The sequence below is a fragment of the Anas platyrhynchos genome, chromosome 22 (genome assembly GCF_047663525.1).
Source record: "Anas platyrhynchos isolate ZD024472 breed Pekin duck chromosome 22, IASCAAS_PekinDuck_T2T, whole genome shotgun sequence".
Classification (NCBI taxonomy): Eukaryota; Metazoa; Chordata; class Aves; order Anseriformes; family Anatidae; genus Anas; species Anas platyrhynchos.
The window spans coordinates 3,823,618-3,840,790 of record NC_092608.1 but is presented as its reverse complement, the minus strand read 5'-3'; the positions used below and the strand labels follow the sequence as shown (position 1 = coordinate 3,840,790).

At 56.7% G+C, this 17,173-nt stretch overlaps 1 protein-coding gene across 4 annotated transcripts; it reads left to right on the top strand.

The window, feature by feature from the left end:
• Positions 1 to 843: 843 nt before the first annotated feature.
• TMEM240 (transmembrane protein 240) lies at positions 844 to 15,020 on the top strand. 4 transcript variants are annotated; one of them, XM_021267632.4, is made up of 4 exons: positions 844 to 1,341; positions 2,705 to 2,811; positions 8,176 to 8,384; positions 9,569 to 15,020. In XM_021267632.4, exons 2-4 carry the CDS (start codon positions 2,720 to 2,722, stop codon positions 9,715 to 9,717), a joined length of 450 nt encoding a protein of 149 aa, XP_021123307.1. In that variant the 5' UTR covers positions 844 to 1,341; positions 2,705 to 2,719; the 3' UTR covers positions 9,718 to 15,020. The 4 variants fall into 4 exon arrangements, with proteins under 4 accessions (XP_021123307.1, XP_027299103.1, XP_027299105.1 ...); XM_027443302.3 differs by lacking the exon at positions 844 to 1,341 and adding an exon at positions 2,064 to 2,457; XM_027443304.3 differs by lacking the exon at positions 844 to 1,341 and adding an exon at positions 2,064 to 2,457 and having other exon boundaries at positions 2,670 to 2,811.
• Positions 15,021 to 17,173: the final 2,153 nt, after the last annotated feature.

Sequence of the window (17,173 nt, the reverse complement as noted above, 5' to 3'; positions counted from 1 at the left end):
GTTTTGTTCTCGGGCACGTAGGAGCTTAGGAGAGGGTATCAAGGAAACAAGCACAGGTGCTTGTAGCAGCACGGGGGCACCGGCGAGAGCAGAGGAACAGAACAGCCTGGAGTGCAGGGAGAGGAGGACAGTGAGCGTGTTCTTACACAGGAGAAGAAATTAAAAAGGAAAAAAGAGAAATGCTGGCTCTGGTCGTGCGTGTTCTGACCCGTGTGAGCTCCACGGCAGCAGCCTGAGGTCTGTGCTGCTCCCAGAAGGAAAGTTGGGGATCCCCCAGCACGGCTGGTGGAAGCTCGCCTGGGCTGGGGGAGGAGATTCCCGGTCAGGTCTCTGCTCTTCTCCATCCCCAGCCAGCACTGCTGGGGCTCTAAGGACGTTTAATGAGTAGAAAGGTTTAGTAAGTGTCTGCTGTACGTCCCCAAGCACTGAGGGGTAAGGAGGCCGGGTTTTCGAAAATGAGCAGCTTACTTCTGGCTACATTAAAGCCATCAGGAAGAAGTTGAACTTCTTGTAAACCGTTCTGGTGGCTGTCCAAGCATCTCGGCCCTCGTGAAAAAAAAAGGAGCATCTTCACACACTTCCCTCCAGCGCGTGCTGGTGGCCAAAGCCAGTGCCTGGTGAAAGCAGCTCAGGGCAGGGGACTGCAGGGGACCCCGAGGGGCTGTGTGTGCCAGTGGCCGAGGTGCCCCCATCCTCGCTGCTCCTTCGTGTGAGGAGCCCGGCTCCTCAAACGCCTCCTGCGGGTGGGTTCATTAAAAAAAAAAAAAAAAAAGAAAAAAAAGAAAAAAAAAACTGCAATGCAATCTGTGCTCTAATTTGAGGACACCATTTAGTGATTTTAATTGTGTGACAGTATTTTGGTATTTTCAATACCCGGTAGTAGGTTAATGACTGTTCCTTGAAGAATGGAGTTTATATAACACAAGTCATTACATAAGGAGGCTGATTGTGGCCTGAGGAGCAGAAAGGGAAACAAATGGGCAAGAATGCGCAGCCCGGCAGGAGCAAACTCTAGGTTTTGGGCCCTGGGAAGCCCACAGGAGCGGTACTGGGGCCCCAGCAAGGTGAAGCCAACCTTGGGGAAGGCCGAGGAGGTGAGGGCAGCGCGCGCCACGACGTGACAGCCGCCGAGCGGTGTTAGCGGTGGCCGTCAGCTCTTCCGTTCATCCAGCCCGCACAGTCCCCCTACAAAACCAACCAAGCAACCCCAAAGTTTTGCTTTGGCCACCCCGTTTTTTTGCCTGGAAGAACCTACCCGCGGCCTGCCTCGCGCTGCCCAAAGCGAGATAACGCCATGGGAGACCGCGGAGCGCGACCTCCTGCCCGCACCTCGGATGCCAGGTTTGATGGAGGGGACGAGTCCCTCACGCTCCTTCTCCTCCTGCCAGGGCAGCGAGCGGGGCTTTCGCCCCCGCAACCCCTTGGGGACGAGCACGGGGGGTTCCCCGCGGAGCCCCCAGCCCCGGGAGCCCCCGAGGAAGACCCAGGGGGGCTCGGAGCGGGGCTGCTCCTCCGGGGGGAACCGGAGGGGGGACACCCGGCGAGGGTAGGGCCGCAGCAGCCGCCGCTCGCCGCCGATGAGCGGCTCGGGGAGCAGAAGCCTCCCCGCCGAGGTAAAGGCCGGGGCTGGGCGCGTCCCCCCCCCTGCAGCATCCCCTCCCTGGGGGCTTCCAGCCGGGGGCTTGGGGAGGGAAGGGAAAGGGGAAGACGCGTTGCTTAGAGCTGCTGTGTTGCCTTTTTTTTTTTTTTTCCCTTTATTTTTTATTTTTTTTCCTTCCCCCCATTTATTATTATCGTTATTTATTTATTTAATATTTTTTTTAATTTTTTTTTTTTTTTTGCGCCGATCGGGAGGGGTTGCTTTTGGGGAGGGTCGGGGAAAGAGGGATGCAATGAGGCTCCCCCGGACTGGGTGATTTTTGCAGCTTGCCTCCTCCTCCTCCTCCCCCCCTTCAGCCCCCCCCTTCAGCCTCCCCCCGGCTCCGGCTGGCTGGCTCTCCAGTTGCTGCATGAAGGGCTGTGCTTGTGCCCGCTCCCGGAGCCGTGGCGCACCTCCCTCGGCTGCGCGGGGGAAGCGGATTTGGGCTTCTTCTTACCCTCAGCCTCCTTATTATCCTTGATTTTTGCCCGTCCCGTTCGTCCTAGGAGAAAAAAATACGATAAAATAATAAATATATATATATAATAATAATAAAAAAAAAAAGGAAAAGCGATCGGGCAGGGCGAGGGAGCCCCGGGGGAGTGGGGGGTGTGCGGGGGGCTCCCCGCAGCCCCGCCGCCCCCCGCCGCAGCGCAGCGAGCGCGATGCGCCCGGGGCTGCGCGCTGCGGAATAGCGCGGCCGCCGCTCGCCCTCCTCGGGCTGGGGGCGGACGGACCCGACCGCCGGCAATTCCCCCTTGATGTCCATGAATGCAAACACCATGATTTTCATGATCCTGGGCGCCTCTATCGTTATGGTAAGAGATTTCGCTTCTTTCCCTCCCCTCCATTCCGCCCCCCCCCCCCCCCAACCAACCAACCAACCCCCCCCCAGCCTGTCCCTCAGCCTGTGCACCTCCGCGCGTGTGTGCCCGTGTGCGTGCCCCGTTACACACCCCGGCTCTTTTCTTTATGCCCGCTTCAGTCTCTGGCAATCAAACTGGAGTCAATGTTTTATTCCATCATCCAGAGTTGACCAGATGCCTTGGTTATGGGCTCTTACAGGCAATAGCTTGCTTGATGGACATGAATGCGTTGCTGGACAGATTTCACAATTACATCCTACCGCATCTCAGAGGGGAAGACCGAGTTTGTCACTGCAACTGTGGCAGGTAAGTGGCCCGCGGCCGCTCTCCCACCTGGCCAAATCCCCTTCCCACCCCGACAACCCCAGGCAGGAGCGGGGAGGTGGTGGCCAGCGGCAGGGCTGGGTTCCCATGTTTGCATTCCAGCCGTGTCTCACCTTCCCCGGCAGCTCCTGCATGCTCACGGGGAGGGGGGGGGGTTGTTTGTTTTTTTTTTCTGGATAGAAGAGTTTCCTGCGGGCCTGGAAGCCCGTTTTCCTTTGTGTGCCTGCGTGTGTACAGGCGTCTGCCAGCCCTTGGAAAGTGAGTAACTTTGATTTAATGCCTGGCGGATTGCCTTGGGTGCCGCTGGGCCGCGTCGCTTCTCGGGGGGGTTTGTGGAGCCTGGGAGGATCAGGGTGCGGAGAGCCCCCAGGCTCCGTGTCCGGGAGGGAGTGCTGCTGATGCCTAGGTGTCACTTTGAGGCTCCGTGATCTGCCTTCGGCTTTGACTCCTCCATGGCTTCTCCCCCGAGAGCCGTGGTGGTGCTGGACGCAGCGCGGTTTGGTGGCCGGGTTAATTCTGGGAGTATTGGGGGTGGCTTCTTGGCTGTGCCCAATTTTGGGGCTGGATGGATGCCTGCTGTGGCTGTGGGGCAATGCTGGAGTCCCCTGAAGTGGCACTGCTCTGTGCCGTGGGCGATGCTGAGGTGCTCAGTGGGCTTTGGCTGCTCCGTGTCAGAGCCTGAGCGCTGGGTTTTGGGGTGGCAAATTGGGATCTTCTCCATAATCCCCGTCCTACACACCTGGAGGCCTCATCCCTGGGCCTGATGGCCTGCTGCTGGCTGCAAAACCACCCGTCTGCGGGGCCTGCCTCTGGGCCAGCCCATGGGATGTGTAAAGCTTAACAGAGGGCTGCAGGTCACTCGCCAAAGGTGGCCATTGCCCGTGGTTCCTCTGCAGATTCCTGTGGCAGAAGAGCGAGGAAGGGGTGAGCAGCACCTCCAGGGCCACGTGTGGCCGGACCAGAGCCCCCAAATCCTGGCTCCTTGGGCACCTCAGTGCTAAAGCCAGCGGGGAAGGCTGTAGACAAAGTCCTCTTCTTTTTGGTAGGGCTTGCCTTTTCCTTGGGTAGTTTTTTGGAGCCTTCTGGATGTTTTTCACTTGTTTAAGAGTTTTTTCCTCTGCCTCTTCAGCCCGTTTTTCTTTTGGCTTGCCACAGCTGTGTTCAGTGGTGGTGCAAATTGGCTGTGGGTAACAGACTTCAACATCGCCGGGAGCAGCTGGGCCGTGCCAGGTCTCACGGGTGTTGTGGCCGAGTGTCCCCTGTGCCCACGGCCAAGGAGGTGGCAGGGCCACCACTCTCCTCCAGCTGTGTGGCTGCAGAGCTGCTGCTGAGGCAGATAAATTAGCCGTGGCACCATCCCCGGGCGTACTCAGGTCATTTCTTAGAAAGTTGGGCAGGCGCTGGTGCAGCCGTCACCATGCTCTTGAGCTCGGTGTCTCCTCTGGTTTGCAGGTGGCTGACGCCCAACGCGTCTCGGCCTCTTTGCCCCCGTTCTCCCAGCACGGCCCCCCAGCCATCGGCAGCTCTGGGCCAGGCAGGGACACATCCCAGAGCACAGCAGCACCAGGGCCTGGCAAAGGGCTTTTACCATGCTGATAAGCAAAGGGAGGCCTTGGAGGAGGGAACTGGCACTGCTCAGCGTGCTGCGGGCTCCCTGTCCCACCTCACCCCTGTTAGACCCCAAGGGAAAAGCCCAGGTTTCAGCCCTGGGACTCCTGTCGGTTCCCTGGGCTGCCCAAAGCTCGGCACAGCGGGCAGGGAGGAGCGTTTTGGTGGCTGTGGGCTCAGCGGTATCACCTGGCACACTGGGGCCTCCTCAGAGGGCCCTCTGGGCTGTGTGAGGGCTGGAGTCCCTGCTGGTGGGCAGGGATCTGCCTTCCCCAGAGCTCTGCCTGGCTGCAATGGTTCTGAGTGAAAGGAGTGCCCCAAAATCCCCCAAATCCCTCTGCCAGCCCTGCCCCATGGGGCACTCCTCTCCTGAAACTGGAGGCTGAGCCTTGGCTGTGCTGGCACTGGGGAGAGCTGCTGGGGTAGAGGTTTTTGAGGGAGAAAACCCAGCCCGTCTGAGGGGCTAATTGTGGCAGGGCTGGCCTGTGCCACACCTTCCCGTGGGGTCAGCTCAGCGGGGCCAACTTCAGGCTGAAAACTGTTTCTCAGCACCTTCTGGCAGCAGCAAGGTGGAACCGTGTTGTGGCGAGGGTGACCGGGCCGTGCTGGGTCCTGGTGGGTGATTTGTAGGGTTAGATGGGGGCTGTGGCCTCTTGCTGGCTGCAGGAGGTCGGAGGGAGCTCAGGAAGGCCGTGAGGCCCCAAGCATTCGGTGTCTGGCCATGGCTATGGGGTTTGGACACTGCCAGGAGGAACACGAGCACGGGGCCTGCTCTCCTGCTCGCTGCCAGGGACAAGTGGCCGAGGTTGGTGCAGCTGCCGGGCTGTGGGCTGTGGGGTGGTGATGTCCAAAGGGCACCGAAGCAAAGGGCAGGGCCCTGCCGGCTGCTTGCCAAGGGGAGCTGGCGTGGGGATGATGCACGGAGTGAGAACAGCAGTGTCAGGGCACCTGGTGCTGATGCTGAGCCAGTGCTGAGCACCCGCTGGAGGAAGAAAGGGTGAGAGCCGCATCTGAGAGCTGCAGGGAAGTCCCCTCTGTCCCCGCAGATCCTCAGGGGGGCCACATCCCCGTGCTGGGGGTCCCTCCTCCTCGGGCTGCACCGGCTCCAGGGCGGCAGAAGCGTGGCGCTGCCCCGCTCCCAACGTCTCTGTCCCAGCCAGGAAAGAAAGGGTCCTCTCTGGAAGCAGGAGGCTGGCAGCGGATCAGGAGCTGGGTGATGTCATGCAAAGGAAAATCACCAAAGGGTGTCCGTGGCGGCCGGGTGAGTTGGGGAGAGCAGATGATGACACCTGCGTGGAGCTCGGACCCGTCGCAGCAGCCTGGGGGCTTGGGAGTTCCCTGCCTGGGACAGGGCAGGGAGCTCGGGAGCTCGGCCTTGCAGCCTTCTCCTTGCCACCGACCTTCTGGGTGACCTTGGGCGAGTCTGTCCTTCCCGGGCAGAGTCTCCCAAGCAAAACCTGAGCACCAAAACGCGACGTTTTTGCTCAGTTTCTTCCTTTCCCAGCCACTCGGAACAAGTCCTTAAACCTCTGTGTCCCCAGATCCTCTGTGGCCATGCTGGGAGGCTGGGGATGCTCCTTGCCTTGCGCTGGAGACCTCCAGGCCTCCCCTGGGCTCCCGGGAGCTGCTGCAGCGTGAAGGGTCCCAGGAAGATGCTTTCACCATTGCGGTGGTGCCATCCACGCTGCTGCAGCCTGGCTTTGCCGGCCGTGCTCTGCGAGGAGCTGGGCTGCTTGGCACGTTTGGGGAGAGGCTGCAAGGTCAGGCAGGGAAGCAGAACGGAGGCTCCGTGCCTCCTGTAGCCCCTGTCAAAGCGTGCCTTGGTGGCTGTGCCTCGGGGATGGCCAGAGAAGCAGGCTGAGCCTCGTTCCCCCCCAAATCCCGAGCAGCAGTGCTTTTTGAAGGGCTCCGGTGCTGTGGCTGGGCTGCAGCAGGCAGCACGCTTGCAAGGTCACTGGAAGGGACATTAGCGCTTTGGGCAGCTCCGTAGGGAGACGTCCCAGGCAGGCTGGCCACGGCTCTGCTCCAGCACGGCCGCACTCAGGGCTTCGTGCACGGCTTGCCCGGGGCTGGAGGAGCTCTCCCCCATCCCGAGGGCCGGGAAGGGGCAGGGAGGCTGCAGCCGGAGCAGAAGTGCACAGCCACAGCCACTGCTCCCTGGGTCCAGCAGCTCCAGCTTCTCCCCGGGTGCTGCCTACCTGGGGACGGAGCAGCAAACCCAGTCCCTTTGCTTCAGGAGAGCTGATGCTGGTGACCACCAGCCCCTCCTGCTTCAGAGGGCGATCCCACACAGCTCCTTTCCATCCAGGCCATGTTCCAGTTTCCATTTCCCTCGGTGTGCAGAGGGGACCCTGGACCTCCGTGCTCTATTAATAACTGGCTGTGCCGATGCGCTGGTGCCTCCGGATCACTCCTGCAACGTTCCCAGGGACTGAGCTGCAACAGAGAACTTCTGTGGGGCTGTCCCTCTTCTCCACCCCTCTGAAGTCACTTGTGAAGGTGTTCATGGATCTGGTCCCCAGGCTGTTTCTGTGTGAAAGGCAGCAAGCTGAGGACCTGCCAGGTGTCTCTGGTGGTGCGGGAGGCTCATCAGCCCCTTCTGCACAGCTGCTGGGCCATGTCCCTGAAGTCAATGGAAGCCCTCCCGTCCATGAACGAGCTCCCTTTTGGGAGCTGTTCCTCACACAGCCTCTGCTCCCTGCCTGGTGAGGGAACATCTAGCTGGGCCTTATGGACTCGTGGCTTTCCCCCTGCCTCCTGGCACCAGGAATGGCCCCAGCCCCACAGGCCCAGCTCCGCAGGGAGCTCGTGCCTCTGGCGCAGCTGCTGCGGAGCCGAGGGCTGTTTTCGGTAGGTTCCTCCGAGCAGAGGTTTGTTTGTGTAAATATTTGGACGTTTCTCAGGCGTGATTATCCAGCAACCTGCACCTCATGCATATTCAGAGGCCTCCGGGGATCGCCTCCTCTCCCGCGTGCGGTGCCTGCGGGTGCTGCGCTGGGGGTGGCAGGGGGCAGCGCTGGGGTGGGGGGGCTGAGCTGCTGAGCACCCGTCCCTGCAGCAGTGCTGGTGGCACACCCTGTGCAGCACCAGGATGGCCGCGGGGACAGGATATGTGCTGAAGGACCTGAATAACTGAGGGAGACCTGCGTCCCCCAGTCACGCAGCGAGGGCCCATGAGGCCATCTTGGACCTCACAGGTCTCTCTGTCGGGATGAATTTAAGGCTGGCTTTCTGGTGCCTCATCCATGGCTGTAAGTGTTCTCTGCTCTGGTAGGTGGGAGATGTGCTTCAACTTGTTCTCTGGGCCTGCTGGGACCCCTGTGAGGCCATGTGTGGACCCCACATGCTGGCAGGAGCGAGGCCTTGCTGACCTCTGCCTCTGCACGGCCGCCACGCTGCCCTCCATGCCCGTGGGGAGCAGCCTCTGCAGCCTCAGGCTGTCCTCAGCACGGGCTGTGGGGTTACAGATGATGAGCTTGGGCACAGGCAGCCCGTGTCAGGAATGCAACATGAGCTCCAGGCTCGGGGTTCTGGGCTTTGCTGCTTTGTTTTCTGCCAGTTCTTCTGCTAACGTGAGCACAGAGTGGCAGACAGCACCGCTGGTGCCAGGGATGTTGGTGGGACAGCAAAAGAGCGTTGTTCAGCCAGCCCTTGGCCACAAAAAGCAGGTTTTGGGTGGAAAAAAGTGCTCTGCTCTTCTCCTCTGATGCTTTTCCCTGTTTCTGTTCCCTGCAACAGGCATCACGTCCATTACGTTATTCCTTATGATGGGGATCAGTCAGTGGTGGACTCCTCGGAGAATTACTTTGTGACTGACAATGTAACCAAGCAAGAGATTGATCTGATGCTGGGACTTTTGCTGGGCTTTTGTATAAGCTGGTTTCTGGTCTGGATGGATGGGGTTCTCCACTACGCGGTGCGAGCCTGGAGAACCAGCCGGCGGTATGGTAAGTGCAGCCCCGCGAGCCCTGTCAGGCTGAGATGTTGGGCACCAGCCTCACGGTGTCTGGTTCTGGTTGATCCTCGTGGGTTTGGCATGGCCACATCCCAGCCCAGCCCTCTTCTGTGGGCTTTAATGTTTAGGTGGGAGCGGGCATCTGAGGAGCTTGGAGGGCTCTGCACTGGAAAGTCTGAAGCAAAGGGTGGTGTGATGGGGAGCTGCAGGCTGGCAGCCTGTGGTTGTATGTCCGCATGTGTGGGCAGAGTATGTCCAGCTTGCACAAAATCGGGATTTTCCTGTGCACACAGTTTGCAGCCAGGTGTATGCATACACAACAGAGCCTTGTGTTGTTTGTAGGAACCTGACACAAAGTGATGGCAAAGGCAGATGTTTGTGTTGCATCAGGACTACGTCAGCAGAGGTTTCCCCATCCCCATCCCCATCGCTGTTCCAGATGTGCCAGGCTTTTTCAGCCTCAGATGAATTAGCTCAGCATCCTGACCCAGCACCCTGAGGATGACCAGAACGATTGAGCCTCACTCCCTCAGCCTCACGTGCTGTGGGCTTTTGCTGCTGGAGGGGGAAAAAGGCAGAAATGCTATTAAAAATACTGAATATTAATAGCAAATAGTGAATATTATAGCCAATAGTGGCTTGGCATCCTGTTCCATAATCGGTGTCCCTGTAAATCACACTAGCTCTGAGTGCAGGTGTCTGTTAAACTACTACGCCGAGGAGGAGAGTGAGCAGCGAGATTTATCTGTAAAGCTATAAGAAATTCTAATTAGGGAAGCGGACTGACTCTTTCTAAAAACTCTGATCAAAACGATATTAATTTCTCATTAGTCTTCCCTAATCCCTGGCAGCCTGCTCGAGCAGCTCCTGAAGCGGGGCTGTTCGTGCCACCAGCATTTCCCCAGCTGAAGGCACAGCCCTGGTGTGCCCCGCTGCCAGCCCAGCGCTGGGGCTGGGAGCTGAGTCTCCATCCTTGGAGAGCCTCAAAAGCCACCTGGATGTGGTGCTGAGCAGCCTGCTCCAGCTGGACCTGCTTGAGCAGAGGGTTGGGCAGGACGGACCCAGAGGTCCCTGCCAACCTCAGCCATGCTGTGGTTCTGTGCGAGGTGAGGCAGGAGAACGTGGGTCTCAGCGTTCCTGTAATATCTCATCTTCCTTCTCCTTTCTGCCTTCCAGACAATTCCTGGTCTTGGATTCCAAAATTTTGTAACTTAAAGGAGTTCAGAAAACGTCACCACAGGCAGTACGAGGAGGCGACTGGGAACATGGTGCACATCAAACAGAAGCTGTACCATAACGGGCACCCCAGCCCGCGGCACCTCTGAGGAATGCCTTCTCCTCCAGAGACTGCAGTGAGGTTTTAAAGAGGACTTTGCTCTTCTTCCAGGGGAACAGCTCCCAGTTTGCTCCTCTATGGAAGCCAGACGAGGACATAATTTTACTTATCCATCCTGTGTGTCCCTGCGGCACGCCACGATGCACAACTAAGCCAGTCCTGGATGCTACGCAGCCAAGACATTGCACTGTGTTCCACATTTTATTGTCAGACTTGTGTATATATGTAAAAAGCAGACAAACAAAAAACAAACAAACAAACAAAAATGAGAAAAGAGATTTGCATTATACTTTCAACCCCCTTTTCCTGGCATTCACGGCTGTCCTGCACATCCAGCTACCCTACGGGGAATGTTGACCGAGGGTATGGAGGTGGGACAACACAAAGAAGATGCAGTTTCTCATCTGAAAGCTAGAAGTCCCCCGTTTCTTTGGTCCTTTGGTTTGGTTTTGCTCTGCTCTGTTCCTTCGTTTGCTAGAATGGCACCAGGTGTGGATGGGGCCTCCTGCCAGCTAGCTGGGAAGGCAGGGCCCCTTTGCCTTGGTTCGTGCCTCTGGGCATTGCTGTGGGGGAATGAAGCCCTGGGAATGTATAATGGAGCTGTTCTTCGCATTGCTGTGCGCTGAAACCTGCCTTAAGCAAGCCAAGAAATCTTCCTACCAGGGGAGCAGCGCCATGAGGGGTCAGCCCATTCAACTGGGCTGCTTCACACCACTTTTGTATTGGTGGCACCCTGCTGATGTTCCTCTCCGGGGTTAGAGAGGAGGCACTGATCAGGAGCTGCTCCTGAGGCAGAAATATCTGGAGCTGAGTGGCGTTAGACCTGGCCTGCACCCCGAGCCCCTCTCAGCTGCATAAAGCCCGTAGCAGCGAGCTGGGCCTGGCTGGAGGGAACACAGCGTTGCGGGCCTGGAGCCAAACTCACCCACCATGTCAAAATGCCCCGGTAACAGCTTAAGTCAAAGTATGAGGATGTTCCAACACGTTTTATGCCTTTGCTTCCCCTGGTTGCAGCTTAGGTGCGGGTTTCAGTGTAGTTATCAAGCGTTTGAAACCACTCTCTGCATCCAGAGACCTCCCGAAGAGCTGCCCGAAGGAGGGCTGCTGGAGAAAGAAAGGCCTCGGACACCAGTGCGGTGGTGTCTGCGTCCCACAGCAGCCGGAATCTGCTGGGGGAGAGGGAAAAATGCACCCAGGCAGTGTTGGTGTGGGTCCTGCTGCTTGTGGGGGCAGAGGGAGAGAGGAGGGGAGAAGGAAGGGAGGGTCTGGACCCAAGAAGTTAAGGTGGTGGCCATGCGTCGCAGTCATTTCTCCTTTGTTCCTCATTTTGCATTGAGCAGGCTTGTGTTGAAATGGGGAAAACATCCAGAATGAAAGGATGATGAGCGTTCTCAGAAGCTGCTGGTTTGTCCTCTGAATCCCTTGGCTCTGCCAGTGGCCTCCTGTTGTTGGTTGCAATGTCTGTGGGGGGGAAAAGGGCACAGTGACCCCCGGCTCTCTCCTCCCTTCTCCTCCCTTCCCCAGCTTCTGCCTTTTTTTTTCTTTTTTTTTTTTTTTTCCTATGCCCAGGATCGGCTTTATTATTTACAAGCCCCAAAGCTGGCCTAGAGCCACCCACAGCTGCTCTCTGCCATTCCCACCTTTGCTGTTTCCAGGTGCCTCTTGTCTCGGTGTCCCAGTTTCTGTCTGGGCCTAACTACTTGCCCAGTCTGTACTCGTGTCTGTCTGCTTGCCCGTCTGTCATTCAGGACTTCCACAACGTCTGCAGCCACCTGTTAGCCTCCTAGGAATGACTTTTTTCCTTATGCAGCTCCTTTCCAAAAGGCACAAGGCTTCACGGTACGAGCTTTGTGCGTTTAACCCTAGGGGCGCATCCTGCAGCGGCAGAAGATGCTCACCTCCGTGGGGTGCTGGTGCCAGAGAGCTGGCCAAGCAGCTGCTGCGTTTGCCCTTGTGTGCTGGCACACGTTCAGCTGACAGCAAAATCTGGGCACTGCATTATCCAACAGGTTCATGTCACGGACACATCTTCAGCTCTGAGCTGAAGACGGGGCAAGGTTTTGCAGGGGACAGAGTTCCATCGTGATAAGGAAAAATGCTGAGTCTTTGGAACAAGTTACGGGGGAAGAAATAAAACCAAACCAAAACGAAAAATACCTTTAAATAATCTTCCTATTTGGTGCATCCCACAAGAGAGGCTTAAGGCAGTGATCTAAACTCAGACTGCATTGAATGTCTGGCTTTGCGCTGCTGTAGCAACAGACCGTGGTTGAAATATCATTAAGTAGGAAACTTACAGCTGGAGAGAGGGAAGTGACAGCTCACATGGGTCAAGTCTGATCCACGTCAGAATTTCAGAGAAAAAAAGATGAGGCTCTGGAAGAGAAAAAAAAAAAAAAAAAAAAAAAGGAAGAAGTTGTGCATGGTGCAGTTTCCCGTGGGTTAAGAACAGATTTTTCTAATCTGCTGTGGCTGCAGCTATCACTGTGTGAGCCTCTCTTTGTTTACATTTAGTCAAAAAAACAAAACCAAAAAATACTCTCCATATAATTAAATTTACTGTGAGCAATTTGCTGCTCTTAAATCCATCAAAACCAGCCCCCCCAGAGATCAGGGTTAAGGACACACAAAATCAACAGGGTCACCCCTGGGGGAGGCATTTTTTTTTTCCAAAAAAGGGTCAAAACCACCTTCCTGTGAGGTAAGGCCAGACCCTGCTCCTGACCCAAGAGATCTGGTGCATCTTCTGGGCAAGGGCAACCCCGAGCACCTGGCACGAGGAGCTTTGAACCCAGGAAACTCCTGCAGATGTGACCCTACAGGGCAGGCACCAGCCCATGCCCGGCACTGGGACAATCCCCAAGCAGCCCCTGCTCTCTCTGTGCTCGAGACGAGCGCTCCCGTCTGTGTCCCCCCTGTGTCCTCGCGAGGTGTGAGCCTCGCCGGCGTTGTCGACGTCGTGGTCTCTCGTTCCTCTGCCCCCGTGAGGTTGCTACCGTGAAGTCTGCTGTGGCTCCGTCTCCTTTCCCCGTGCATGTGTTCGTTTTGCTTTCGTCTGGATGTGGGGGTGTTTCCCCCTCGTTTAATTGTCTGAGGTGTGCTAGTGTTGACTTGTTTGTCGTTCTCTTGCCTCTGATCCAGTCTTCAAAAAAACCAACAAACTAAAACCAGACCGAAACAACACCACCAACCCAAAACCCAGCAACAACCCTGAAAGAAAAGGGTTCAGCTAGGGAGAAAAGCGACTTTGGCATCGGGGAGCTGGCACAACAAGGTCAGGACGCGCGCACCACGTCCCAGCACTCGGCCGCCAGATGCTCTGAGGGAGGCTGCTGCAGCCCTGGGTGGCGGGGGGAATTCTGCGCCGCCTCAGGAGGGGATATTTTTAGAGCAGAGGCAGCTCTTGAGGCTGTACGTGACGATCCTCCAGAGCTGGGGTTGGCGCTGGAAATGTTCTCCTGCGGTTTTGGTGCCGTGAGGCCGGGCCTAGCCACTGGCAGGCAGACTGGGTGCGATGAGGCCGGGCTCTGCTGTGAAGGGAGGTGTGGAGAGCAGGCAGCAGAGGTTCAGGTTGCCACAAGAGAGGGAAGGGGAGAGCCCAGGGTCACCACCGGTGGGATTTCAGGGATTTCAGCTGCAGATTTCAGGCCCAGAGCCTGCAGCTGTGGCACAAGGTGAGGGGCCCTTCTCTCTGAGGAACGCTTTAGGAAGGAGACTCCTGTGATACCAGCCGGATAAATGCTGTGCCCTCTTCCCTCTCTGCTAGCCCTCAAACCAGCCATGGATGGGGCAGGGCACATCTCCTGGCCCATCCTGGCTCAGGTGTCTGGCAGCTCTGAGCTGTAGAAGGGCAGAAGGGAGCCCAGGATCACGTCCCAGGCCTCACGGGGCAATGGGGTGGTTTTAGTCACGCTCACTGCTGGGCTCTACGTCATTTTCCAGCCAAACTCAGCTGGGAGGAGAGAATGCCCAATAAAAAAGGCTACTAAAAAGAGCCACTAAGATGATGAGAGTCTTCATCCTGGAGAAGAGACGGCTGAGGGGTGATTTTCACACACAGAAATACCTGGAAGGGGGCGAGGAGGGGAGGAAGCCAGGCTCTCTCCAGCACCATTTCCCAGGGAGAAGGGAGGACAGTGCTCGGCCTTCAGTGCCCCGAACAGAGGCTGGAGGCTTCCAGGTGCTGAGCGACCCCGGGGAGACCCCAATCTCACCTCAAACTTCGCTTCCAGCCAGCTTCCCCGCAGCAGTTTCACACCCAGCGGTGCACTGATGATGTGGGGGCCTGAGCACAAGGGAACTGCGGGGTTCTTCTGTGTCAGGAGGGCTTTGAAGGTAGAAGCAGGCAACAGAAGCTCCCAGAGCATCTCTAGAGGTAAAAGGCAGAAGTACTTCTAGTATTAGTGCATGTGGTAGAAGCAGGAAGACATTTGGGCAAGAAGTGTTTACCCTGAGTATGTGGGTGGTGTGTCTGCCAGTGACAGGGGATGGGACGTGGAGTAGGGGACGGGCACGGTGGAAACGCTCACTGTGGTGCCAGGGGGGCATAAAGAAGCAAACGAACGTGAAAAAAAATATAGAATAAAAAGCCAGGCCTGTGACCTCTATGCACGTGGGTTGCTGGAGCCAGGGGGAAGGGAGCAGAGGAGTGGGAAAAGGTGGGCAGGGGAAGGAGCTGCTGCTTTCATCCCTGGGGCTTCCATGGGGAGGTGATGCTGGGACCATGAGGTTGCGCCCTGGGCACCCTCAGCTCGCACAGACCAGGGCAGGGCAGCTTAGGAAGACTTTTTCGGGAGTGCTGTGCCGCGAGAAGACACGAGCAGAACCCCGAGTGCTGTTTTCCCTGATTGTTGATCCTTCTTTCCTTTTTTTTCAAACCCGTTTTGCATGCGTCAGACAGGGAGAGGTACAACGCGAGTTGATGACAACAGAGAGGTTGCACTTTGCTCTGAGTCCAATCCTGGAATAATCTCTACTGTGGTTGAAAAGCAATAATGGCTAATTTTTTATTAAACACACCTGCACGGGCAGATGTCACCCATGGTTTGTGCTCTCCAGCGGTGGCAGCGCTGTGCCCGAGATAAGGGAGGTCCCGGAGCAGCTGGAGGCGCCGAGAGCTTGGGGTGGGGGAGGCAGCAGAAAAAGCACACTGTGATTTTATTTGGGTCAACGAGTGAGCGTAAATCAGCCATTCCTTCCCTTCCAGTAATATGTTTGTACAGTAGGTGACCAGTTCCGCTCCGGAAACTAAGCCCGTCCTTTGCTGTTTGTCAGTAAAATATTCTTTTTGCATGTTTTGCATCTGAGTGTTTTTTTTTTTTTTTTTGTTTTGTTTTCCAATGCTTTGAATGGAGTGGGAGGGGAAGGGCAGGGGGCTGAGCGAGGAGAGGGGGTGCAAGCGTGGCTGCAATGGGGTGGGAGAAAGCTGGTCATCTGCACATCTTGTCACGTAATCATGTCGTGGAGCCTGGTAGAGCTGCTAGGGCTTCGTGCCAGGGAATGCCGCGTGCTGGAAGACACCACCCCGATTTGGGAAGGCTGGGCACCCCCAGGGAATCAGGGGAAAGAGGAATTGAGGCAGCAAGGATTTGCCATCCCAGGCCCTTCACAGCAGGAGCTGAGCCGCACCTGCCCTACACCAGGCACCTGGCCTCTGCTGGTGCTCGCTGCAAGAGGTGCTGAGCAAAGCAGCCTGGTGGCAGGAGGAAATACTCGGCTGGATGGCATCTGAGACTAGATAGATGACCACATTATAAATCTGTCTCCCAGCTGTAATGCCGAAGCACAGAGAAGGCGTTTCAGCTGGCAGCGGCAGAGATGGGGAGTGATGGATTGCTTGCTAATCCATCTGCTCTTAGATTTGCTCTCCAATACAAAATACTATTTTAATAAAGTGCCATTAGCTCATAACTCACCCCATGTCATGGGTAGGAGATAACCTCAGCCCGGGGTTGCCAGCCTCTCTCTTTCCCCGCGCGGAGTGTTAACAAATAGCTCGCTGGGTGCCACCTCTGCGGGGCCATCGCTCATCCCACGGGCTGACAGCACACCAAACTTCTTGTAAAGTTGTGAAACGCCCAGAATTTAACACCTGTGACGAGGCAGGAGCTGGACAGCACCCGCTGGCCTTTGTGCTCCTGCCCCGTTGCACTGCGGTGGGACGCGCTGAGGAAGCTGGCTTGGTCCAGCAGCCCACGGCAGGTGATGAGAGGGAAGGAAGAGCAACGTGTGGGTGTGAGAGGGAATGGCTGGAGCTTTATTTCCTGCGGGGATGCAGAGCAAAGAGCCAGCCCTGACACAAGCAGCACCTCCAGGCCTGGCACCTGTGGCTGCTTCTGCTGAGGACGCAGCCAGGCGGCCGGGGACCTGAGTGGTGAGCCACAAAACTTCTCAGACACAGATCTACCCAGGGGCTGGGGCAGGGGAATGTGTGCAGAGAATAAAATGGAGCCCTAGAGTGGTCAGTTCCTGGGATTTCAACTCACTCCAGGGCTGCACAAAGGCCTGGGACCTGTTCCTGATGAAGCCTGAAGAGCGCACCGGGGAGGTGGAGATGCACAGGACCGGGCGGTCATCGAAGCACGGACCTGAGCTCCCCAAACACGCAGCTCTTCCTTCACACCAGAACCTCTCCATCCATCCAGAGCACGCAGCAAAGCTCAGGTAAGGACTGGTGGCAAGCGAGGCCTTTAAAAGCCCTTAAAAACCTCCCTGGGATGTATTTGTGTACCCGTGCAAAATGAAAACCCGGGGGTCAGCCCCTGTCTTGCTACCAGCGCTGGGCACGGATCAGCGCCACGGGAGGAGCTCTGCCGCCCCTCCACGCCACGCAGGAACCCGGTGCAGGCTGAAGGAGGAACCACACAAAACAGCTGAGACAGCAACTGCTCTCCCCCCAGCTCTCCAGCAGGATTCTCCTCCCAGAAATTTGTATCAGCAAAAGCGCAGGCAGCGTAAGGACGAGGCAGAGGAGCTTTTTTTTTTTTTTTTCTCCTCCCCTCTCGGCTCCCTCTGTGCTTCGTGGAGGTGATTATTGAAGGGAGGAAAAAAGCATCAAAAGTGGAAGCCACAATTCAGGGTTTTAGTTGCACGTTCGCAGTCTGCCCCGTCACCTAATTCATTACAAGGCTTTTGGAGCTGACAGCAGCTCTGCTTACCTCCCTGCCATCTCCCAGGGCTGAGCAGAAAGATAATTCTAGTGGAAACTTATTAGGCTGAGGAGAGCCTAGAATAGCTAATTCCCCAGTAAATCAGTGGTCTGAAGTACTGCTGAAGTAGAGCTAGGCTGAAATAGAGAAAAAAATGACGTTCAAGTTTATTTCAGTCGCTCAGTACATAAAATAAACGGTTTCCATTTAGGTGGTGATCCCTCCCTCCCCATCGCCTGGTGCTGTAGGACACCTGGCCTCACCAGCTCCTAAAATGCAGCTTCCAGTTCTCCCTTG

Coding starts and splice junctions, on each gene's coding strand:
- TMEM240 (XM_072027008.1), top strand. CDS start 2,612: ATGCCCGCTTCAGTCTCTGGCAATCAAACTGGAGTCAATGTTTTATTC. Junction 2,812..8,175: donor TGTCACTGCAACTGTGGCAG/GTAAGTGGCCCG, acceptor TCCCTGCAACAG/GCATCACGTCCATTACGTTA. Junction 8,385..9,568: donor GAGAACCAGCCGGCGGTATG/GTAAGTGCAGCC, acceptor TCTGCCTTCCAG/ACAATTCCTGGTCTTGGATT.